Here is a 25,483-nt window from a genome sequence, read left to right as displayed (position 1 = left end):
TGGCAGCAGACATATGTAAAAGTTCTCCTCCAGGAGATACTGGAGCGTGGCAGAAAGAGAGCACACAAATGGTGCCCGCTGGCTAGAGCGAGGAGATCCTAAAGGTGGCACCTGCTGGAAAGAAAAAAAAGATGTCACCTGCAGGCTGGAGAGAGGAAGAGGGAAAGCATAAAGATGGTACCCTCTGGGGGACGGGGGAGGCCTAGGGTTTGGGACAAAAAAGAAAAAGCGTCAGCCAGCTTCCAACCCCAGAAGTATTTCAGCAGGCCGCCAGATTTGTATTACGTTAGATACCTGCCCCTCAGGCCGATGCTTTAAGATTAGCAAACGAGCCCCTTTCACATAAAGTATGAATGAGAAGGGCTGCCTCTGCGCTGGCTCTGGGGCGAGTGAGTTCTTCCTGATTGCGGGTCACTGCGCCAGGGGTAGGTTCTATGGCGAGATTCCGTCTCAGAATCTCCTATCCACTTTGGTGTGTTCTTTTTCTCATTTGCCCAATGTGCTGTCATTGCTCTGCTAATTTTTAGGTTTTTTTTCAGAGGATGTTGTTCCATTTGTAGCTGTAGATTTCGCCGTGGGAGGACGTGACTTCAGGATCTTCCTAGTCGCCATCTTGAAATGGAACCTCGCTGTGCATTTTTATTTAAAATTTGTGTCAGTTTTTTCACATCTCTACAACTCATTTCTTTATTATCTCAAATGGGGCTCTCAATAAAGACCCCAATAGGGGCTTAGAGAGGATTAAATTGGCTACTTATAAAGAATCTGGCACAGAGCCTAGCTTATAGTAGCTGCTTGATAAATGGCAATAAATACTAACTCCCAGATTGTCTTATTCCTAGTCCAGATCTACTTCCACTTCCCTACATGGTTCCTCCCATATAGGCTATTTCAGTGCCTAAATTCCAACTTGGGGACAGACTCCACGATGGCTTCCATCATCCTTAACTCCTGGCATTTATGCTATTGTGTGACCCTTTCCCCCTGAGCATGGGTGGAATGAATGACTTGCCTTTAACCAGTAGAATTTGCTAAAGGTGATTGAAGGTACATGATTAAATGCATGTGATTATGTTACATAGGACTGTAACATTGATCTTTCAAGGAGACTCTCTGTTCCTTGCTGACTTTGAGGAAGCAAGGGGCTATTTTGGCAAGACTCACATGGCTAGAAACAGAGGCCCTGAGTCTGATAACCTGCAAGGTAATGAATGTTGTCAACAACCATGTGAGTTTAGAAGTGGATCCTTCCTCACTGTGCCTCAGATGAGACCATAGCCCTGGCTGACACCTTCATTGCAGCTTTGTGAGATTCTAAGCAGAGAACCCAGCTAAACCATGCCCAGACATTTGACATGCAGAGACTACCAGATAACAATAGTGTGTGTTGTTTTAAGCTGCCAAGTTCTGGTAATATTGTTACATGGCAATAAGCAACTAATACAGATCTTTATTTATGCGAATAATTATTACATTATTTTGAGGGGAAAAGGGTTTTTACAAAGTTTTGGATTCTTTAAATTCTGGAGAAACGAGAGTTTACTGCTTTACTGATGGTCCTGTTGAAAACATTTCTCAAAGGCAAAGCAGATAGTTTTTATCACTGTGTGGAATAATAGCTGATGCTGAATATACTGGTCTCATAGTTCCCTATTAAAATTTAAGAGTTCAGGCATCATGTTAGGAATATTTATCAGTGAAGGTTCAATCTACAGCATTCTTTTTTATTGTGGTAAAAAACACATAACATAAAATCTACCATCTTAACCATTTTTAAGTATACAGTTCAGTAGTGTTTATTCACATTGTTATGAAACAGATTTCCAGAACTTTTTCATCTTGTAAAACCAAAACTCTATACCCATTAAACAACTCCTCTTTACCCCTCTCCCTAAGCCCAAGTAACCACTGTTCTACTTTATGTTTCCATTAATTTGACTACTTTAGATACCTCATATAAGTGGGATCATACAGTATTTGTCTTTTCGTGACTATCTTACTTCATTTAGCATAATGTCCTCAAAGTTCATCCATGTTGTAGCATGTGACGGGATTTCCTTCCTTTTTAAGATTGAATACAGCTTTTTAATGTTTTTTATTATGAAATATCTCAAGTATAATAAAAAGCATTAAAAAATCTTAGATTTTTTTATAGTAAGAAATGCTAATTACAAACCAATTGAAGGTTTCTTTGACTCAGGAATATATGAACTGGGATAATAGGACATTTTGAGTAAGCACATATTAGTAGACAAAACAAGTGATTTATTTTTCCGATTTCTTGGTTGGTAGTTCCAGAACAATGTTTGGTAGACATGACAAAAATACAATATCTGAAATATACATTATCATCTATAGTTAATTAAAAATTAATTCATACTCTTTCCACATAGTAACTGCAAAACCAATAATAAAATAGATACCTCTTTATAATTAAATAAAAATACAGTTAAATGTAATGCAGAAGGAAGATAATATTTTATACAAAGATAATATTTTTATAGTAAGGATATGGGGAGTTATAAAGTATTAGGCTTCATTCCTGTTGTTGACTTATACAAATGCAAAATAAATGTGAGAAAGAATAAGTGTTTTGAAATGCCACTTATCATACTTTAAAAGCATATCTAGTGTAAAGTCAAAATGATCTGATAAATCAATGACTCATCATCTAACATTCCCAATTATAAATTTTATTGCACTTATGGCTATAGTAATTTCACTGAGCAAGTGTAGAAGAAAATTCTGCAAGCTCTTCTCTCTTTTCTACTTTTTTCTCCCTCCAACTCATTCCATTCTCCCCTAACTGTATTTCTTTCCTTTCAAAAGGGAGCCATAGACTATTTTTTCTAGAGGAATTAAATCACTTCCCAGGATTAGTATAGAAATGTACAGATTCAATAAAAAATTGTGTTAAAAGATGATCTTTAGATATATTAGAAGACAAAGAACCCAAATGTGAAATCCTATAACTTTATAAGATTATTTTATTTAGTTTATTGGATCACTTTATTTTTGACTTTCTATTTTAGTATCTACTCTAATACAACATATTTATGCAGATTTAGTACATAGACCATCTCTAAGCTGAAGGAATAAAGTCAGTTGTTGCCTTATATTGATTGTTGAGTAACTTTATTGGTAAGATTAGATGGAAAGTCCAATTCTCATAAAAATTTCTTACAGTTTTTTAAATGGTTTGCATAGAATTTTTAGAAATTATTCCAACCAAGTCTTAAAACACTTGGTTCATCATTATACTGGCTAACTAAAGTACATTCTTTAAAAATAAAATGTGTTATTTGGCAGTCAGCTGGCTACCTGGACATTTTTGTGTTTTTATGTAAAGAAATAATGCAAGAGATTTTCTAAGGTGGCCTCTCCTCTCCAAGCTTTTACTCTTTGAAAACTGCATGAATACTTTCCTTTGGAAATCATGTAGCCTACACATATTTTATAAAAATCACAGAATGTAGGAACATGGACAATCTGAGAACATCAGAAACCATGATGTGTGATGTCATATGGTCTAAAACAGTTCATGATACAAGGCTTCTCCCAGATGTCCTGTAGATGGCTCAACATTCTAATTGTATTTGTTGTCTTCTTTCAATGACAGCCATTCAAACAACTGTGTTTATTAACTGCCCACTAGATGAATAACTACAGTAGGTATTTGGGGAGACCAATGCTATAAAGGGAGACTTGATATTATATTGTAAGGCCTCCAAGGTCTTTATAATCTGTTATCAGGTGGTGATAGGAAGGATATAATAAGTATAACTTTCCTTGGCATAGAGGGCGCTAGAACACGTTCCATCTCCTTAATGTCTGTGTGTGTCAATGTAATGGAAATAAGAGAAGTGGCAGAAACTGTGGCATAGAGATTGCTGGAGTGAGTTTTGAACATAATTATGGGAGACAGATGGTTTCTGGTCGGGAAAAATGGAGGCATGTGGCTTGAGCCAAGAGGATGATGGGCAGTTGCCTGAACATGGAGCCGTTGGGTATAGGTTCTGAAAGCATATGATTGGAAATTTGAATCTGATGTTTGAAAAACCACTATCGGCAGAGAGATGATTAAACTTATACTTCAGGAGAGTGCTTTTTGTGGCTATGATTAAGACACACTGGATGAGAAAGAGGCTACGGGAAAGGAAGCTGATACAATGGTGGATATTAAAAGCAATTAAGACCTGGACTTAGGCTGCACCTGCAAAATGACATCGAAATTTTCAGATGACCCTCAGGAGTCTATGTGACTCCATTCAACTTAACATCCAAATGTTGTATTTAAAAATCCTTAGGGAAAAGATTTCCAAACATTTTGCCTGTTGTCATAGATACTTCAAGACTGAAAGAAGAAAAAAAAAAATAATTCAAAGGGAACACGAGATGGCAGCAGTTATACCATATAAAGAGAAATACTGAGGAAAGAAAAACATTTGAAATTATTTTTAAAATAAAAAATATGTAGCATTTTATTCTTTATGTGCTGTATTCCTTTTCAGTTCAGAGATTACTCAGTCATTGGTTTCATGCCTCACAGCACATCTGAGGTTCATTCTGACTATAGTAAAAATCCTACTTCATTACATGTGATTATTTCCTAAAATAAAGCTGTTGCTGTTTTCTGCAGATTACTGTTCCTCAGCGTTCTCTGAGGCAGAAGAGTTCTGGATGGTGCAAATTCGTTTTAAATGTTCCAGCATTGCTTTTTCTTCCTCTTCTAGTCTTTCATCCTTCCTCATTTCCCACCTAAAAGAAAAATTACATTTTAGTGTTTTTTTAACTTCCAAACTACAGTCAGCACTCAGTTATTCAAGGCTTGAATACGTGTAGTCACTGGTTTATTGAGGCGTGTGTTTCTCCTTGTTTATTCTTATGCTGACTGCCTCTCCGGCAACACAAGTCATTGGCACTGCTTGCACAAAGTGGGCCAGGAGAATGGGAGAGGAAAGGAGAGTCAAGCCAGCTGCACTCCAGGGTAAAGTTTTAAAGTATTGTTTTAAATGAGGTTTCTGTTTTTCTAGATTTTAAAAATTCATATGGCTTATTAGGATATTGTTGTCGTTAGTGCCCTTGAGTCGATTCTGACTGACTCCTAGCGACCTCCTGTAGGGCAGAGCGGACCCCTGCCCTGTCTTTTGGCGCCATTCTCTCACCTTCTGGCGCTCTATCAGACAATGCTCCACTGCTATCCCTCGGGTTTTCATGGCCAAGTTTTTGGGAAGTGGGTGGACAGGTCCTTCTTCCTATCTGTCTTAATCTGGAAGCTCCACTGAAACCTGTCCACCATGGGTGACCCTGCTGGTATTTGAAATACCAGTGGCATAGCTTTCAGCATCACAGTAACACACAGCCACCATGGTTGACCCTGCTTGTATTTGAAATACCAGTGGCATAGCTTTCAGCATCACAATAATACACAGCCACCACAGTGTGACAATGGACAGAAGGGTGGTGTCGTCCCCTGACCAGAAACAAACCTGGGCTGCAGTGGTGAGAGCGCCAAATCTTAACCACTACACCACTGGTCAAGATATACATGATATAAATAAAATCTAGAATTAGCAATTAATAGGCAAATACTTTTCAAACTATTTTTCCCTCACTGGTCAACATATCAGTGGCTTTAAGTTGCAAAGAGGTTTGCCAGAAAGACTTTAGCAGCAAGAAGAATATTAAGCTAAATTGAATATACCTTAAAGGCAGATCAGTCTATTCCCGGAAATAAGATCACATTTGAAGTAATCAAGTTAAATCACCCAAGAAAAGTAGCCAATTGTTAGCAAGGTTCCATAGAGTATTTGCTTAAAAAAAAGAGATTTAAGACTTTCTAATTCTGTGTGATTGGGATATAGAACAAAATGTTAGAATATGGAACTATATATGTATATAATCTTGCAAAGTCAATATTATCACAATAACCCAAGTACAGTTAATCCTTCCCTCTCATTCTTCCTCTCTCATATATGCCATCTCCCCAGACAGGTCCACCACTCTGACAAGGAATCATCTGCATATATTTCCTTTCTCTTTTCCTCATTCCTATTTCTGCCAACCCCTAAGCCATCCATCATGATATGCTGTCACAAAAGGATTTTAAAACCAATGTTGATACATCCTAAAAGACCCTCTGCTATAAAGCCTTCAAGGGGATAGGATTTCTAACAATGAACAAGGAGCTGTTCACTGAATGTCTTCCAGAAGCCCCCTGTTTTATTATAGTCAGAACTCCTAGATAACAGCCTATCATTCATGAGGAAAGCATATCAAGTTTGGGGTGATATTTTTCTGGTTTTGTTTGAGTGGTGAAAAGAAAGCACAGGCAGTGCATTTCCTTAGAAACTTCCTAGGAGGATCCCTGTTCCCACACAAGTTTCTGTGTTGGTGTGCTGGGTTCGAGATGCCCTGGCCTGCCCTGGGAGGTGGAATATATAAGATAAGAAGGAAGAGAAGAGGGGAGAGAAAGGGGGAGATTATCTGAGACATTAGACTTGGGTTTAATTTACATTTCTTCTTCATCTTCTGCCTTGGATTCAGCTCATCTCCTAGCACCAACCTTGGCTAGATCTAAAAACTGCTATTTCTGGCCATCTTAGTTTCTCCACATGTTCTCATGTGGTTAGGGTTAGGTCCTTGGTCATATAGGTTTTAACAACAACTTGAAGGATAGAGATTTTTCACCACTATGCTGTTCAAAGATATGTCACAAGGGGCAATACTCCTATAATTAGTATTTTGGGATTTAAAAGTTAGCCTACGAGATTACCTTATACTGCTTTCATGGAATTTTAAAGATAAAAAACCGTCGCCACCCATTTTATACAGGTAAACTTAGACATCATTAATTTGCATGTTAAATTGAACTCCTTCCAGACAGGAAAATAAATAATGGAAAACGCTTATATAGCACTAACTATGGGTTAGGCATTGTTTTAAACACTTGATATTACTCTTTAAATCCTTACTATAAAATGTTATTATTCCTATTCTACAGAGGAGTAAGCTGAGGTACCGAATGTTAATGTCACTTGCCCAAGTATCTTTGGATTGAAATTAGAGAGTCAGGCTCTGGAGTCTGGGCTTGTAAATGCAACACTAATCATGGTTTTAAAACCATTTTACAAGTATCATTAATTACTGTTAAAAATAGTTTAAATACTTCATTTCCTGAAAAATGTTGCCTGAATTGGGCTCGATATTGAAAAAAAGAACTTTCTAAAATTCATATAAATACTCTTAAAGAAATCCAAACGTGAAAAATTAGGTTTGCTTTTTTTCTCCCACAAAAAGGTTCTAATATATATTGTACTGAGTAAATGAATCATTTTATGGATGTGTGTCAACAGAATAATGCACTTAAATATTTTGATCATTGTCTCTACTTGTGAAAATTGAAAGCAAAATCTATCTGCTTCATTAAAAAATCTGTATAATTAATATAATTTAAATGAATTGTATACTTAATAGAATCTAAGATAAGGATTTTTGAAGCATCATGACAATTATAGGCAATTCACAGTATAATTGAGCTGTTAGTAATTAATGATATTAGGTAAAGTTATTTACCTACCACAAGCTTCTTATATTTGCCTTGTGCTTATTAAGAAGAAATCATTTCATTAGAGAATAAGAAATTATGACAGGGCTGGCCTGGTGGCGCAAGCAGTTAAGTGCACGTGCTTCGCTGCAGCGGCCCGGGGTTCGCCGGTTTGGATCCCGGGCGTGCACCGACGCACTGCTTGGCAAGCCATGCTGTGGCGGCGTCCCATATAAAGTGGAGGAAGACGGGCACGGATGTTAGCCCAGGGCCAGTCTTCCTCAGCAAAAAAAGAGAAGGATTGGCAGATGTTAGCACAGGGCTGATCTCTTCAAAAAAAAAAAAAAAAAGAAAAAGAAATTATGACAAAGGTAAGAGAAAAAATATTAGAATCACATTTTCCCTAATAATTTTACTTTTATTGAATAAAAGCATTAGGGACTTGAAATGTATATTTATTTATCACGAGCATTGTTATTTTTCACATCTATACGTTCTTACGAGAAGTTTATCTCTAATTCCATCATAGAGTTTTGGGCTTTGTTAACACAATGCAAAAACAAGTCAATTCTATCAAACAACTACCAGAAGAGAAAATAATCTATCAATTTGTTGAAAACAGTTGACTGAGCAATCTCTTTAAAATTTCTATCCCTAGTTTCCTCTAATATATGTAAAATCTATAGTGGAAACATGTCCCTACAGAAACCAGAAAATTTTGGAACCAGCATTTTCTAGTTTGCCCTAAAAAGCATTATGAAGTGATGATATTTTTGTTTTTCCTGACTTTGGTAGACTGCTCTCTTCCACTATTGCTAAATTCTCCACCTGTCTAGTGTGGGAAAAAACTGCCACCTGACCCCCACTCCAGCTGATGGCAGGGAATATGTTGTGCTGGAGACACTGACGAGCAGCAAAATCCCATGAGAGCCCCCTGGTCAGTACCATAATCTTAACTATCTTCTAGAATCTGCTCCATCTGTATGGCTCCTGGGTGGGTAGATGTGGGGGAGCTTGGCCTATCCTTGACTAGGGGTCCCTTTTCCTATCCAAACACAACAGGGACCCTAAAACCTGGGCTGAGATACTTGAACAGAACCATCAGTCACAACTTTGCTCACCAGCACTACTCAGATTGAGTTGGGGGTTCTCAGCCTTGGTGGGTCTTCCTGGATTCACATATACAGTCAGACCTGGACCAGAGGTATCTGCCTGCTCCCCTGTATGTTATATGAATGTTAGCTAATATTTTACGTGTACCAGACCATGGGCCTAGAGCTTTCAGCCAACCTCAGTGAGCAGTGGTGGATTTAGGATATCTAAAATGAGATCTTGAAGGGTACAAAATAAAAACAGTTACAGTTTGGTGAGTAACTGTTCTAGTGATCAGTTTGATAGAATCTTTTATTTAGGGGGGCTTGTGGAAAGCTGTGTGTCAGAGCCAACCAGGAGAGCCATGCTTGGGGAGTGTAACCAGCATAAGGTATGTCCTTCATGGTGCTGGTCCAGATTGTCACAGAAGCAAGTCCTGGGAGGCCTTTACTGCAGGAAAGAGCAACCAACACCAGACAGATGAGGCAGGCTAGAGTCTGGAGTGTGAGAAGTTCTCTGAGGCATTTACTATGCCTTCTACTAGGAGAAAACATTTAAAATCCATGAACTCAGTAGTATCCTGAATAAGAGTACAGGAATCACTTTGCCTTGGGTTTAACCACAACCACTTACTAGTTGAGTCACCTCAGGCAAGTTTCTTAACCTCTCTGTGCCTCAGGGTTCTCATCTATAAAATAGGGTCAGAATGGTTTGATTGGAAGATGGACATGCTTATTTGTTTACTAAGTGCCTATGACTGATTTCACTCTATTTTGTCAGAGTTTAGTAGCTGTGACTGAGACCGACTAAGACTGTATGTCCCACAAAGCCTAAAATTTTTATCATTTAGGCTTTTACAGAGAATGTTTGCCAACCGCTGCTCTAGAACGGTGGTTCTTAACTGGGGTGATACTGCCTCCCTATGGGGAAATGTGGAGAGCATTTTTTGGTTGACACTGTTTAGAGAGTGCTTCCAGGACCCAGGGAACACAGATGGTATATATCTTTAATATGCAACAATCCCAAACAATGAAGAGGTGTCTTCCCAAAATGTCAATAGCATCCCTGCTAGGAAATGTTCTCTAGAATCTCCAAAATAATGTTGAAGCTATCTATCTAATTTGTGATTTTAATTGAAATGGCTTTGGTGTTTCATCGCTTAGAATATTATTTGCTCAAGAGTGGGGATTTAGAAGCCAGGTGCTGGATTTGAATCTCTTACAAGCTGTATTGCCTTGGGCAAACCAGGTAAACTGTGTCTCAGTTTCCTTATCTATAAAATGGGAGTAATAACTGCCTGCTTCATAGAGCTGTGGTGAGGATAAAATGATTAAGTACTACAGATAAAACACATAAAATACTGCATGGTTCATAGCAAACACTCAATGAGTGATAACTGTTATTATTATTATCATTATTATTTGGCATATTGGTTCAGGTTGCAGATAGAAGAAAACCTGACTGTGGTTCCTTAAACGAATAGGGGGTTATTTTTCTCACATAACCAGAGGGGGGTGACTACCAGGTGGGTTCAATAGCTTGACAACAGCAGGGCTGATGTCTCTGTGCTTCTCTTGTCCTTTACCTCATGGTTCCAAGATGGTTGTTGTAGCTTCAGCATCACGTCCTTGTTTTGAGGCAGGAAAAAGGAGGAAAGGGCACACCAGCTGCACTTGTCCCATTTTATCAGGGAAATGAAACCTTCCCCAGATTCCTTCCAGCAGACACTGGAACCATACTGTCTAGGTTTGAATCCTGACTCTGCCTTTTACTAGCTGTGTGATATTGGGAAAGTTTTATAACCTCTCTGTGCCTCAGTTTTCTTATATGCAAAATAAGGGATGCTAAGGGTATACATCTTAATGCATTATTATAAAGAGTAGGTGAGCTATGAATTCATAAAATGTTGCTGTTATTTTATGAGACTCTACTTGTCTCGAGTGGCTTCCCCAGAGCTCCTACCTTGATGCTCCTTCTCCTGCCCTGTGCCCTTCACGTGATTTTATCTGACAAATTCTCTTTCTTATAAATATGTGGGTAAAATGAAGTTGCTGAGTGGTTTCACTCAATGTTCAGCTGCACATTTCTAGGGTCATGTTGTCATTCCCTCTTTTCTTTCACAATGGAGACGTTTTATGCTAGTTCACTCTGTTCAGCCTAGCATGGCCAAGGCTGTTTTTGTATTCCTATAATCCCATTGTAGTATTTTTCAAATACAGTCTGTAATGATGGCATTAGATCATATCATTGGCATTTCTCCTGAAACACCAATAAAACACTCGGATGTAAAAATGTAACTTGAAATAAGCCTCCTGATTTAATGTTATTATTAAACATTTATGTAGTACTTTATATTTACAAAGTGCTTTACAATTATTTGTTAGTTAATTGTACTGTTAAACAACATTAACCATCTGGCAAAATTAATGATTTCAATTGTCCTACCAGTTGGTAGCTGAGGAGTGAAAAGTGGAGTCATATTGGATTTTATTCTCCTCGAACAAACCTTTGTGTCTTTCACTCCTCTGCACAACAGTGCAACCTCCCTCCTTCAAAGGGAGGTTCAAATCAGAGGGGAAAAGGATGTCTCTGTTCTCTACTTCCTGTGGCCCTATAAATGTGGGCTTTCCACAGGATTCAGCCCTAGACCATCTTCTCTTCTTCCATGGAGAGCCCCACATCTACTCTCATGTATTCAGTTGTTGTCTTCACATCTGTAATTCATCTGTCTCCCAAACTGTAATTCAGTATCTTTAAACTTCATTTTTGTCTCAAGTTCTCTAAATTCAACTTCATGATGGTCATGTTCATTCCTACTTCAATTATATTCATCATTCATATGTATATTTTTTCATATATATTTTTCACATGTATATTTTTTAATTATTCAAACTGACCATTACCCCCACACTCAATAATGCAGGGTATGACTTTACAAAGTACTTTACGCCTCAACTCCCACTCTTGTCTACACAGTCAGTCACCAGTTAAAGGACAACTTACTCTGCAGTCATTCTCACATTCACCCCCCTGCCATCAGTCCACAGTTCAGGTGCTGTGATAGTGTGACTTATAATAAAAAATATATATTTGGTCTTCATCCCAGTTTCTGGCACAGAGCTCCTAAAACACTTGGAATTTCCTGTCATGAGAACTATTAAGGTGTCTTTCGTTATGTTAATAAGGTGACTTTTGGAAAGCACCTAAGGTTGGGGGCTGGTTACCAGTGGAGCCAACCATGTGATTAGAGGGTTGGAACTTGCATTCTCACCTCCAGCCTTGGGGGAGGAGACAGAGGCTGGAGATTGTGTTCAGTCACCAATTGCCAATGAGTTAATCGTTCATTCTTACGTAATGAAGCCTCCATAAAAACCCAAAATGACAGGGTTCAGAGAGTTTCTGTGTTGGTGAACAAGTGGAGATTTGGGGAGAGTGGCATGCTGGGAGAGAGAGTGGAAGCTGTGTCCTGTCTCCATACCTTGCCCTCTGCATCTCTTCCATCTGGCTGTTCCTGAGTTATATCCTTTTATAATAAATCAGTAATCTAGTAAGTAAAATGTTTCTTTGAGTTCTGTTAAGCTGCTCTAGCAAATTAATTGAATCCAAGGAGGGGGTTGATGGAACCTCCAATCTAGAGCTGGGTTGGTTAGAAGCACAGGTGACAACCTGGACTTGAGATTGGCATCTGAAGTGAGGGCACAGAGGGCAGTCTTGTAGGAAAGAGCCCTTAACCTGTGGGATCTGATGCCATCTCCAGGTAGATAGTCTCAGAATGGAGTTGAATTGTAGGACACCCAGCTGATGTCAGAGAATTGCTTGGTGGTGTGGGAAAAACCCCCTCCATATATTGGAATTGTGTGCAGAATCATAGGTGCTCATGATTTCATTGCTTGAACAGTGCAAGATTCTCCATATATTCAGAGCTCAAGCCTCACGCCACTGCTACACCACACCTGCAATGACCATCCTGCCTAGAGAGTTTAAAGTCTTGATATTCTAGCTTGGTAGTAGTTCTGTTTAGCTGCCGCTCTCTCTCCTCAGGGAGAAAATGATTTTCCTTATTGCCTTCTGCCTCGTGTTTTCCCATGTTTGCGTGTCTGCCTTTGCTATTCCACTTGAAATGCCTTTCCATATATCCGAAATCTGTTCATTTTTCAGACCCAGTTCACATTCCACTTCTTTCATGAAGTCCTTCCCAACTACTTAACCCTGATGTGGTTGTCCTTCTCCACTGAATCCTATTGTACCTAATGTCAGCACTGGTTTGGTCAATTAACCACATGTTGTTTTGTTCCATCTCTTCTATTGCTTTCTTGAACTGTTATTTGATGATTACATTGTTTTTTTATTTTCCACATATGGTATTTTTTTCATCTATACTTGCAGTTCCTTGAGGAAGACTGTTAATTATCTATAGCTTTTATTCCAAATATTTTATTTCAAAGAATATATTTCAAATAATAAATAACATAGTGCTCTGTACACTATACTCTGTACACTTTAAGCACTCGCAAAATATCTGTTGATTGGTATGTGTTAGAAGCTTAGGCAAAACTATGTTATTCTTAGGTGGATTGAAGAAATAATAACCTTTAACTACCAGTATTGCAATGGATAGTAGCTGGTATCTCATATAGGTATGAATGATAGCAGTGAGGGCTATTAGAGCCTTAAAATAAGTCTCTTCGTCCTTAGTTTCTACATTATTAGTTGATTCTTAAATTCAATGATCGTAACAAAAGATAACTTCCTGCAAGTTCATTCATTTACTAATCATCTTCATGTCGTTTTTAAGAATGAGATGATGGTATAAGGAACATAAGATATTCAGTAACTTCATGTTATTTGGTACCAGACTAGTATTTTTGACCAACGTAAAAAGTTTTAAAACAAGCTTTGGTTAGCAAGGTACTTTATTTAGGTCATATTCTACACTGGAGTGTAGACACCATGATTGATCCCAATAACCTTTTCCTTACTCTGACTTTCTGTACCGCTTATAATGAAGTAACTTCATTCCATTAGTCTCATTTGGATCTCTGGTTGTTGACTGCCTTGCTTCTCTCATTAGAAGCTCCTCAAGAGCACACAATATGATTGTAATAAAAGGGTTCTGTCATTTTAGTTTTCAAGAAGTTATTACAGTTAATTCCTAGAAATTATCATTTTGCTTCAGCAAAGCAAAGTCATCAGTAAAACATAATCATTCACTTTTTCATTCTAGTTAATTTAATTAACTGAGAATAACTAAATATTTAGGTTGTTAATTTTTAAAGGATGAGAATATATAACACTAACTAAACAAACGTAAATCTATTTTATGACTCAGAAATCTACAAGACTATACCAGTTCTATAGACTATACCAGTTCTTAGGATATGCTGCTGTAGATATAGAAGAAATAGAAGATTGGCTCAAATTAGCAAAAACTCTGGGAAACTCTGTCTCAAGGAATAGCAATGGTAGGAAATTAATTGCAGTGGAGCCCTACATAAGACTGTTATAAGAGTGAAATTAGAGGACCTTATAAGTTACCTGTTATTGGGCTTTTAGTACATGTAGCTTATGTTTTGAGAGATCTGCCTTGGTTTATGGTTTATTTGATATCTATCTCAATGAGCCACATTTTAGAACAGTTTTACTGTATATAATTAATTTGCCCATTCATCCAGCAAACATTTATTGAGAGTTGGCTAACTTCAAAACACTGTGCTAGGTAACGTAGAAGTGAAAGGAGCTGGATATGGTCTTGCCCTCAGGGAGCTTATTCAGACCGAGAGAGTTCATCATATGTGCTGGACTGAATAACTATTCTAAATCCCATAAAGATTTTGTAGACTATTTCACTTCAGGTATGAAATGTCAGTGGTAACATAAGGCACTGGTGCCATTTCCTTAGGCTTTATTTTAGCAGTTCTTCGTGGGAAAGGCATAATTCAGGCATGTCTCCTTTGACTAGTGAAGCAATTTGATGTCCTTCCTCGCTCATTGGAAAGGTGGCAACTTAATGACAGAAAGCATCCTGATTTTTCTGAGTAGTAAAGTCATTATCAAATTCTATAGTAAAATTGGAAACTATAGAATTTGATGTTTTTCTTTAAAGACACTTCTGTAGGAAGATGATTCTGAGTAGCACTTGGTCCCAAAGGACAAACTTTAAGGAGAGAACAGATATAAGGCTCCCCTGAGTTTGAGAAGAACTTCATGAGTATTGTGATTCATGAATAGTTATGAGAACTCCATTATAAACCAGAAAATCAGCTTTGAATATAATCACCTTGAATATAAATGGCACCACATTTTATTAGCTCTATCTCGTTATCCACATAAAGCACAGGATTAGAGAGTTAGTCTCTTCCTTTGGAGATAGGTCTTTACAATACTATACTTAATAGATGAGACCTACCCTATTTCTGATATGTTCTCCAGGTGATGCAAATCCACAACCATTTTTGGTGATTTTAAAACCTGAGTTTTAAGAAATATATATAGTGTCAGTTCATCCCCTGTAGCATACATTTAGTGGAAATGGAGAAATCAACATTATTTTTTTGATATAACCCAGACGATTTATTATTTAGCTTTATCTTCTCTAAAATAGAATAATTTAAAATTTCCTTGTAGGTTGTAATTTTTAACTTTAAAAGTTTTCCTGGGCCAGCCTGGTGGTGCTGTGGTTAAGTTTGACGCACTTTGCTTCGGTGGCCGGGGGTTCACGGGTTCGGATCCTGGGTGTGGACCTACACCACTCATTAAGCCATGCTGTGGTGGCATTCCACATACAAAATACAGGAAGATGGGCAGAGATATTAGCTCAGAGCCACTCTTCCTCACCAAAAAAAAAAAAAAAAGTTTCCTTTTCTTTGAACTTTGTACTGAATCTCTACAGTAGTTATAGGGGTCCTATATGGGGGTTACAAGGCCTTATACCATTTTCAGTAGAGGCATTTGGGAATGAGTGGATGGCAAAAATCCCACTTTGATAAGGGAGCAGAGAGCACTTTACACACTTATTTCTAAATTAATTTAGTTATTCCCTCAAGCTAATTAAGGTATGCTGGTTTGGGGAAAATTCAATAGGAAAAATGAAAGCATTAAGGAAACTCATCCATAAAATATGGTTAAAAACAGTTAAGAATGAGGCCAGCCCAGTGGCCTAGTGGTTGGGTTCGTGCACTCCTCTTTGGCGGCCTGGGGTTTGCAGGTTTGGATCCCCGGTGCAGACCTACACACTGCTTGTCAAGCCATGCTGTGGTAGGTGTCTCACATATAAAGTAGAGGAAGATGGGCACAGATGTTAGCCCAGGGCCAATCTTCCTCAGCAGAAAGAGGAGAATTGGCAACAGATGTCAGCTCAGGGCTAATCTTCCTCACCAAAACAAAAAACAAAAAACAGCTAAGATTATCATTTATTGTACTGCTTTATTTTCAAATTTAAAGATAAAGATTTTATTTTTAATATTATAGAGGTTTCCATGAAATGTAAAGGATGTTAAATTTTTATAGAATACTACAAACGGCAGTCACATCTTTGCCTTTGGAAGTTACACAACACGGGATTTTCTTAAAATAAGCCAAGTGAGTTATTCCAACTCCCCACAAATTATTTTGGCCTAATTTAACACTTTAATATCCAGAAAAAAAGGTTTATTTATTTTACAAACATACATCACAGTTTATTAATATAGTATAACACTTAGAACCCCTGGAACCCAATGTTATATGTGTAACATCTAATATATAGAAATAAATATAATATACAGAAAGAAATAGGATAGAAATATATATTTAAAATATATAGAAATAAATACAGATATGTCTTTGAAAATCTATACTCAAAACTATTAAATATCAACACTTGCCCTCATGAATTAGCAGTTCGGTTGCTTGCTTCAGCCAAGAGTTTGTTATATGATTATGATAACTAGCTATATATGCATTTTATCCAGTGACTTCTGCAAGGATTCAAATGAATGTTCTTTTGTAAGGTAGTTGATTTCTTTTCCTACTCGTAATGCAGTAAAAGGAATCTTTCCAAGCTCAGGAACAAGCAGCAAAACCCTTAATTTGAATTTATAGCCTTCAGAGACAATCTGCAACACAACTTAACTATCCAAGCAATTTATTTTAATTAATATGATTTGTTCTATATATTTAAGTAGGAGAGTTATATACCAACAAATGGGACAACTAAGAATGCTAACAGTAACATTTTAAATAGTTACGGCTTAGGGAAAACATAAATGGAAGCATAGCCATCAGTAGTTATGGAAGCTCAACTTTTCTGTTACCAGTAAATCATCCATATCTCCATAGAGACTTTATTTCTACCAGTGGATTTTTAAAAATTATAAGAGCTTAGATAGAAGGCCAAGGTCATGCTATTTGGCCAGCATTTAGTGCTGATGTAGAAGAAATGCCCTTTGCTACGAGAAGTGTCAGGACTACTATATATTGCCAGAACCACATTGCTGATTTTTCTGAGAGTAATGTATAACTTAATGAATCAAAAGAAAGAAATGTGTTTTTTCCTAGTTAAATTTTATATACCTGGAAATGTTCATGAACTGCGCTCTATAGTCATTTGGTGTTTATTCCATTTATAAAATTGTTATGTTAAAAGGTACTTAAGCTGTGTCAAGCAATACTATTCTTGCTCTAAAAATGATATAAACAAAGTCCTCTTTTCATCAAATTTCCAAAAGTTGATTGCATTTTTACTAGCCTGTGTAAAGCTGATGCCAACACAGGCGTCACAAGTTGTTTTAGCAATACAGGTTGGCACAAGGCTAACCATTGCAAGTACTAAGCACTTTGCATTAAGTTACTTAGCCCTCACAGCAACTTAATGAGATGGGTTAACTATTATTATTGCTACAGACCAGGAGTCACCCAGGGGCACACAACTGGTCAGTGACGGAGCCAGGATTCTAACCCCAGCAGCTGGCTCCAGAGTTAATGCTCTTACCCACTATGGTACATCTGCTGCAACCTATGTCTCTCTGTGTCTCTTTGTCTCCTGTAACAATAAATGAAATGTGAGCTGCTCTCCTGCAGCTCACAGCTTAACAATACTTTATGTCTACTCTATATGTCAAAACATTAATTGATGGAAAAAAACCAGTCTCTTCGTTCCCCATGTGCCAGGCCAGAACTAGAAGAACTAATTTGAGTGTATTTCAGACCCATTTGAGTTGAGATGCCATCACTTTCACACTGGCGGTAGATCAGTGTAACTGTCATTCCCTCAGCTCCTGGGGGATGATGGGACAATTTCTTCACTTCCTTTCCTCACCCCTGGGGAACTAGTAAGAAGTACTGCTTCCTCTAACTTTATGCTGGCATCGAGGAGGTTGAGAGGCATGATAAACAAAATCTTTACCCTCATAGAACTTACATTCGAATGGATAGCAAAGTTATTTCAAGAATATTTTTTATCTTACAGCCCTTCAGTAAGCTGTGGTGCCCTGTTTAATAGCTACACAAAATGTGGAGTACATCATATGTCCAGACTTGGTCACTCTTTCCAAGATTCTTGGCTTGATCTCTTCTTGCTGTTTCAGCTTAGGATATTTAACATGAAATCACCACTGCAGTATGGGGCTCCCATAGATGAATTTTAAGTTTTAATAATTTATCATTTTAACTTTTAAGAGTAGCTCTCTATACATTCAAAAAACAAAATCAAAAAACAAAACAAAACAAAACAAGGCCAACGCTTCAACCAATATGAGTGCAGGCTTTGGCAAAATGCACAAAAGTAACATTTAAGTCCAAGATAAATTGAAACTCTAAGCACATTTTGTTTGCATTCCTTCCTTGTTTCTAATTTAATAAATGTTTCCCAGAATGGAGTTTGCAAATTAAAGTAAATATATATATTTAAAATGCTTACTTATTCCCTTTTGGGTTCTGTGTCAATTGTGTACATTTCATAAATATAAACATAAGACATATTTGCTAAGGAATTACATTTGTTGATGTGGCAGCCTCATGGCTTAAAGTATAAAAAATTCATACCTTGTCAATTATGAATTGCATTTCCTCCATTTGTATAGAATATGGAACTTGTTTGACTACTAGCTAAAAATATACATGATACTATTTCAGATGTGAGTATTGCTAAAAAAAAACAATCAACCTCACCCTGCCTTAAGATATCAGACAATATTGGAAAACTATAATCCTTTTAAATAATAAAAGGATTTAAATAATAAATAATAAATAATATTTAAATAATAAATAATAAAATTAAATAATAAAAAAAAAACCTGTCCTTTGCTCATTTATTCAGCTTTTTTCTTACTGCATCCAATTACCAACCCTATCAGTCCATTTCCTTTGATTTATCTTTTAGTCCAATGAGTGTCGTAATAGGAAGGCAGCATGAATACCCTTTAATACTTATGGATTTTTTTCAAATGTAAACATCTTCCTTGCTAAGCAGAATTTATGCACTAACTGCCACAGCTATTGCCCTGGACGCCCTCTTCCTATTTCATTACCATTTTGTGGATGAACACATCATTGGTATTGTATTCATCTTGATAGATAGTGAAAAAAAAGTCTTGCCCCCAAAAGGTATGCTATGTTTCTAGCCCTTGTTTATGAGGCATCTCACTCACACTGCAGAGCTGCATGCACTAAATGGTGGCCCAACTCAGAGCATTGGTATTATCCCTAAAATCCTATATATGCTGTCAATTTAATTAGAAACTAGCCCTTTGCTCTATCTTCCCAATTACCTCACTCATCATCTCTCATGCCCTAAAATCATATCATTCTCTAGAAAATAGGTTATTTCTCCAAACATCCTTGTCTCACTGCTTCCAGATAACTCTCTGTGACCCTTTTTTCCCCTTCAACTGCTTATAGTCATTTTAACATCTGTCATCACAGCTTAAGGGGTGATTATGTCTAATAATGCTTCATTTTTGCAGTGGGTGTGCCGCAGTTATTGCCACATACAGAAAATTCTGGCTGACATTTCCAGAGATTTTTGGCATCAAAATAAGTCAAGTACTGTGTTGCCTCTTTCTATGACTGCCAAGTGAAATAACCCAACACAACTACCTAATACCCTGAGAGAAGGCCTTACTACTTTGGAGAGCTGTCTTCCTCACCTTCACACCCACAGCACCTTTATTCCTCTCTTCTGACTTTATCTCCCTAATTTAAATTCTAATTTCAAGTGTATCAATTGACTAACACTAAAGTTAACTTCCAAAAGTAATCCATTTATTGACCAAGTTAAATAACTTCCTTCTATATTTAACTATACAAATATAAGATTGAATAATTGTCTTTGTTTTCTTTCTTTGAGGGAAATAGCTAGGAAGCATTAAAAAATAAAAGAGCAACTGACATTGAGATATTTAGTAAATAAAATCATTCCAGTTTTTTCTATTTTGCCCAGCTATCCTATTTGCCATAACCTATGAATTCAGCCAAAATGCAGCAAGTCTAATTCAGTTATAGGCAGTTGACATTCAAAGGTTATCCTCATTGATGTCTAAATTTTTGTGATGAGTTCCTGTTACTGTATTATAATTCTGTTTCCATATCAAATTTATTAAATTTTCTTTACTGTTAAAATCCGTCATTGATCCAGCAATATGCCATAGAATCAATAGTGTCTATTGATGTTTACTATGCCTAACTTTGTTGTAAATTCAGCTATTACAAACAAAGTCTTTGCCAGCTCTTTCATTTATAGGCAAAAGAGTATACTCAAGAGGATCTTACCTAACAATTTAGAATTATTGTTAAAAAAATGTAAAAAGCCTCTTGTGAGCCAATTCTTCTTTAACATTAGTTAGAAGATGAACTCTGCCCAAAGAATACATTGGGAATATAGTACATTAATGACCCAATGGAATAAACACTTGACCGTCAAAAAGCACTGCATTTGAAAAATTGCTTTTTCTTAACCTAACCCTGCTTTATACAACATAAACAGATTCATTACTGCTGAGATATGCTGCATCTCTAATTTCATTTTCACAAAACTTCAACACACCTCTTTAGAATCCAGATTAGTTCTCTCAGTAAATAACTATGACATCACCATTATTAGTGTTCACAGGCAGTCCCCATTTAAAAGCACAACAGGGAAATTACTACACAGTATTCCACCCCCAGCAAACACATAAAAACACAAATACACACACGCCCATAGATAATAAAACATTGGAAAATGATAAGAATAATCAAGAAAATGCTTTATCTTCAGCTGTGGTTCAGCTATTCAGCCAACTTTAACCACTTTTATGATATCATTCCATTATTTCTAAAATCTAGGAAAATATTAGCAATCGAATATTATGAGGAAAAATGTCAACTTAATTATGAAATGAAACTAAACTATCCAGCAATGAAGTAGATGGAATGGAAGTAGAAAAGATTCTAGGTAAAAGGCTCAGATTGCATACTGTGAAATATTTCACTCTAGCCTGCTCCTAGATTCTGTGGGTTTCTTTTCTAGGTTTTTCTGTTTTTAATAACACAAATTTTTAATAACTAGAATTTCATTCTGATTCACTTGCTACTAACCTAGCATTGCCTGTGGGATCTGAAAATTGAATTGATGAAGTAGAACCAATCTATTTATAGAGAAGAGCCATTTCGAAAATCCCCTAAACTCCCCTAAGCTTTGAAATTCTTGGTATTGTGTTGTAGAATCCATTAATATTAGAGAGGGAAAAGGAAGAAAGATAATAATGCAGGACTGTGGGTATCTACACTTCAAGCCATGAGCTGTGATGCTGTCTGTGGTCACAGGGGTGGGTATTACAATTTGCTAGGTAATGGTAATTAACTAGTCTAGACTCCTTTCAAAAACTACTAAGCTACTTAGTGAATGTGTCTTAGAAGCTATACAAACTTCATAGAACAGATAACTGAACAAAATATTGGTACACAGAAATAAATATTTTTAAAATATATTAGGGAATAACACAGTGAATATAATTTTTCCTCTTTTCTTATGGAACTGAGATTTGTGGCAAAGACAGATTTTGGACAAATAACCAAATTGAATGAATTAATGAACGGCAGTACTGCAAAAGTCAATATTCAGGTCCTTTATAGTTCAATAATTTTTATAGTTGTCTATATATGAAACCTGCATATTTTGGTTAGGGTTATTCCTAGAAATTTTATGGTGTGTATGTTGCTATTATTCAGAGAATTTTTTCTACTATCTCTTCCATTTCTTATTGGGATACTGATATTTTTTAATATTTTTCTTGTATTTCATAGTCTTACTGATTTCTGCTTAAGAAGATTTTATGTGGCATTTTTGGATTTTCTGAGAAATAGTCTCTGCAATTACTAACCATTTTATCCTTTTCCTCTCCAGCAGTTAGTCTGTTATTTCTGATTTGTGTCTTATTGCACTAGCTGGAAATTCTAGAATAATGTTAAATAAGGAGATTGGGAATTCTATCCCCCCTTGATTTTTAATAAGAGTTCTGGTTTTATAATTAATATTATATGATGTGATCTGTCTTCCTAGATATCCCTTTTTTATGAGAAGGAAGTATCCTTCATTTTTTTCCTTAAGATTTTGTTAGGAATATTTTTCCCCAATTTCTTAATTATGATTTCTCTCTCATTTGGCTAGAGTATGACTTTAAGTCATTTCTTTTTTCAAGAAGGGAATCTGGTGTTATAATTTTTAAATTCTTGAATAGCTGAGAATTCTGCTGCCATCACACATAAACAACGTCTAGGAGGGCATACAATTCTTAGATTACAAGTTTTGTCCTTAAAATGCAATAGATAGGTGGGAATGCAAAATTGTACAGCCACTTTAGTGTTTTAACAGTTTATTAAAAAGTTAAACATATATCTACCATATAACCCAGTTATTCCACTCCTTGGTGTCTACCTGAGAAATGGAAATTTACTTTCACACAAAACCCTGTAAAAAAATGTTTATGGCAGCTTTAGTCACAATAGCCCAAAACTGTAAACAACCCAGATGTCCTTAAACCACTCCATACAATGGAATACCACTCAGTCATAAGAAGGAACAACCTACCGGTTCACACAAAGAATTTGGTGAATTTTAAATTCAGTTTCCTAAGTGAAAGAAGACAGAGTCAAATGTCTGTATGTTGTGTGATTCCATTTGACATGACAGTCTTAAAAAAGCAAAGTGCAGGGAGGAAAACAGAATCAGTGGTTGCCAGTGGGTGCGAGTGGAAGGAGAAATTATCCATAAAGGGGTAACTCTTGTTTTGGGGGAATGATGAAATTGGTCTGTAGGGAACTGTAGTGGTGGATACATGACTCTATGCATTTGTCAAAATACATAGAACTATACACCACAAAGAATGAATTTTATTGTATGAAAACAACAACAAAAACAACTAGGATATGGAGGGGAATATGGAATGCAGACTGTGACAAGGGAATCCTCCTAATTACAATGAATTAGAACTACACTGAGAGGGATGGGGGAAAAAGGAGCTGAGCTAAGAAACTCTGGAAAGCAGCATTTTGACTGAATACCTTAATGCTAAAGACAAAAAGACCTGTTCATAAACACTGTTCTCTAGTTGGCAATTTGTGTCTCACAAAGATATGGATTAGGAAATTTAAAACTACTTTTTTAGATTTTTAATTTTTTTTTTTAGATTGTAAAGGTATTTTTAGATGCTTTTAAAGATATTTTTACTTATGGTTATATACTAGGATTGAGTTAACAAATAAATAAATTGTAAAAAAATGGGAGTCAGGTTTCTCACTGTCAGAGAAAGAAGTTAGAAATAAGGGAGGAAGGCTAGAATGAGCTCTGTGGTGTTGGATTAAAATTGGAGATATTAGTATGAACTTAATTTTTTAAATATACATATAAATGATAAAGAAATTTTGATGTGTGTGTATGTACAAACTAGTATCCATTCATGTATTTGTTAGCTCTGTCCACTGAAAGGGGCTGGAAGGTACCCCAGTAGCAATGAACAAAGCCAGCACCTAATTCTTGGTTTCTCAATTCCATTCTCCAGTGAAAGAAACAGGACGCCTTGGAGAAATAGCTGATTCTAGGGCCGGGGCAGGGAAAACACAATATGAGCCTGGAGCATCAGAAAGTAAGGAGATGATAAATTAAAAAAGATAGGAGCATATTAAAAGGGCATAGGAGCCAACCTGGAAAAGTTGCCAATTGCCAAAGTTGGAACAGCTTAAGCAACAAGATAGATAATGATAGCGCTGGATTATAACCAAATAATAAAATAAATATCCGTGAATCCATACTAATATAAATAAATAACTGAATAAATAGGAGAGAAGTGACAACTCTTCCTTAAATTATAATTCCAATTAAATCTGAAGGAATGAGGGAAGTAGAAATCATCATTAAAACACCACAGTAATAATTGCCAGGCAAATTATTAAAATTAGTGGGTGAAAGTTTATCCAAAAATAGGATATTTGTATAAGATCAAAGTATCTCCCCCAAATATTTAATAATTATAGAGGAAAAATAGATATTTCTGTTGAGGAAGAATTTGCACTGTGAGCAGTATATCTGGAACTCCTGTACTCCCGAATCAGAAAAAAGAATGTGAAGCAATAGTTTATATTTCACAGGATAATTGAAGCAAGAGATTTGGTATTTCTCCACAAAAAGCATTATGAAGTTAGATAGTGGCCTGGAAACCAGTGAAGCTGATTGCAGAATGAATATTTAAAGCCCCTCTGATTTAATGTGCTCGTTTCCATTCCCTTTATTCTTTACAAAGACAAAGAGCCCTCTGTAAATATTGCTTTAAGTATTATCAGGCTTCAGTTTTCAAATTCATCCAAAGGCCATAATTTAAACCATAATATTGGCTTTACAAATGTAAACAGTGATTGAACCCCTTTCCTTTAGCTAATAGGAATGCCAATGAAATTAGAGTCAATTAAATAATTGCTTTATTAACCTAATGTATTACTGCTGTGAGACATGCCATGGCACACCCAGCCAGGATAGCTAGGAGAGAACAAAACTACATCAATGTAAAGAGAATGGAAACGACCATATTGTAAAAACTTAATCCAAGTAGAAGAGTAAAACATTTATTGAAATTTTGATGTATCAATTTCATACTTTATAGTTTAACCATGGCTAAAGATGGAAAAGTCCTAAGAGATTTTAAAGGTTTTCATTTGATTTAGATAATACTTAGTGTGGGACAAATTATGTCTACAGGTTAGGTTTAACTTGACTTTTCCCATCCCTCTGCCTTCTGGACATCAGCTTCAGTAAACTGCCTTCGTCTCTACAGCCTAGTCTAGTTTGCATCCCTTTAATGACTCTTCATTAGTGACTCACCACTGCTGACAAAATGATGTTTAAACTCCTTACCAGCATATACAAATCTCTTTACGATCTGATTCCTGCTCACATATCCAGCCTCATCTTCCACCAGGCTTCTTCCATCCCACCCTCCAGTAAGACCTTCAGCTCTTCCTGCAGACTCTGCTGGCTCACATTCACCGTTCTTTGTACATGCCAGAGAATAGCTAATTATTCCCTGTGAATTAATGATTTTTCAGGATATAAGTTAAAATATCCTGTCTTCGTCCCATTTTTCTCCATCCACCTGTGTCTCCAGTCTCCTCCTCTGCTTCCCCCAGGCAAGTTATCCCATTTTTTCCTTTATGATAATACAGAGGTATGAGATTACTTGCTTCTAATGTTATATACCTTGAGAGATTGTTTGCAATTATTTTTTTAAACTTCTGTGTCCCCTACTATGTTGTCCTCTGCCATTTTGAGGGCAGGACTGAATCTATTATCTCAGTAATTTCAGAACCTAGTGATGTACCTGGTAATACTGCTCAGCAAAT

At 36.5% G+C, this 25,483-nt stretch overlaps 1 protein-coding gene across 2 annotated transcripts in view; it reads right to left on the bottom strand.

Moving 5' to 3' along the window:
- Positions 1–1,439: 1,439 nt before the first annotated feature.
- The window catches only part of KIAA0825 (KIAA0825 ortholog), a 355,127-nt gene continuing 331,083 nt past the window's right edge, over positions 1,440–25,483 (bottom strand). For both annotated transcript variants that reach the window (XM_087430038.1, XM_087430037.1), the window contains one exon: positions 1,440–4,758. In XM_087430038.1, the coding sequence (XP_087286164.1) occupies positions 4,641–4,758 (118 nt within the window). In that variant the 3' untranslated portion in view covers positions 1,440–4,640. The remainder of the gene's footprint in view (positions 4,759–25,483) is intronic.

This window comes from Ceratotherium simum, chromosome 4 (genome assembly GCF_057802395.1).
Source record: "Ceratotherium simum simum isolate JZ-2026a chromosome 4, ASM5780239v1, whole genome shotgun sequence".
NCBI classification, from domain to species: Eukaryota; Metazoa; Chordata; class Mammalia; order Perissodactyla; family Rhinocerotidae; genus Ceratotherium; species Ceratotherium simum.
This window is presented reverse-complemented; position numbering and strand designations above follow the sequence as displayed.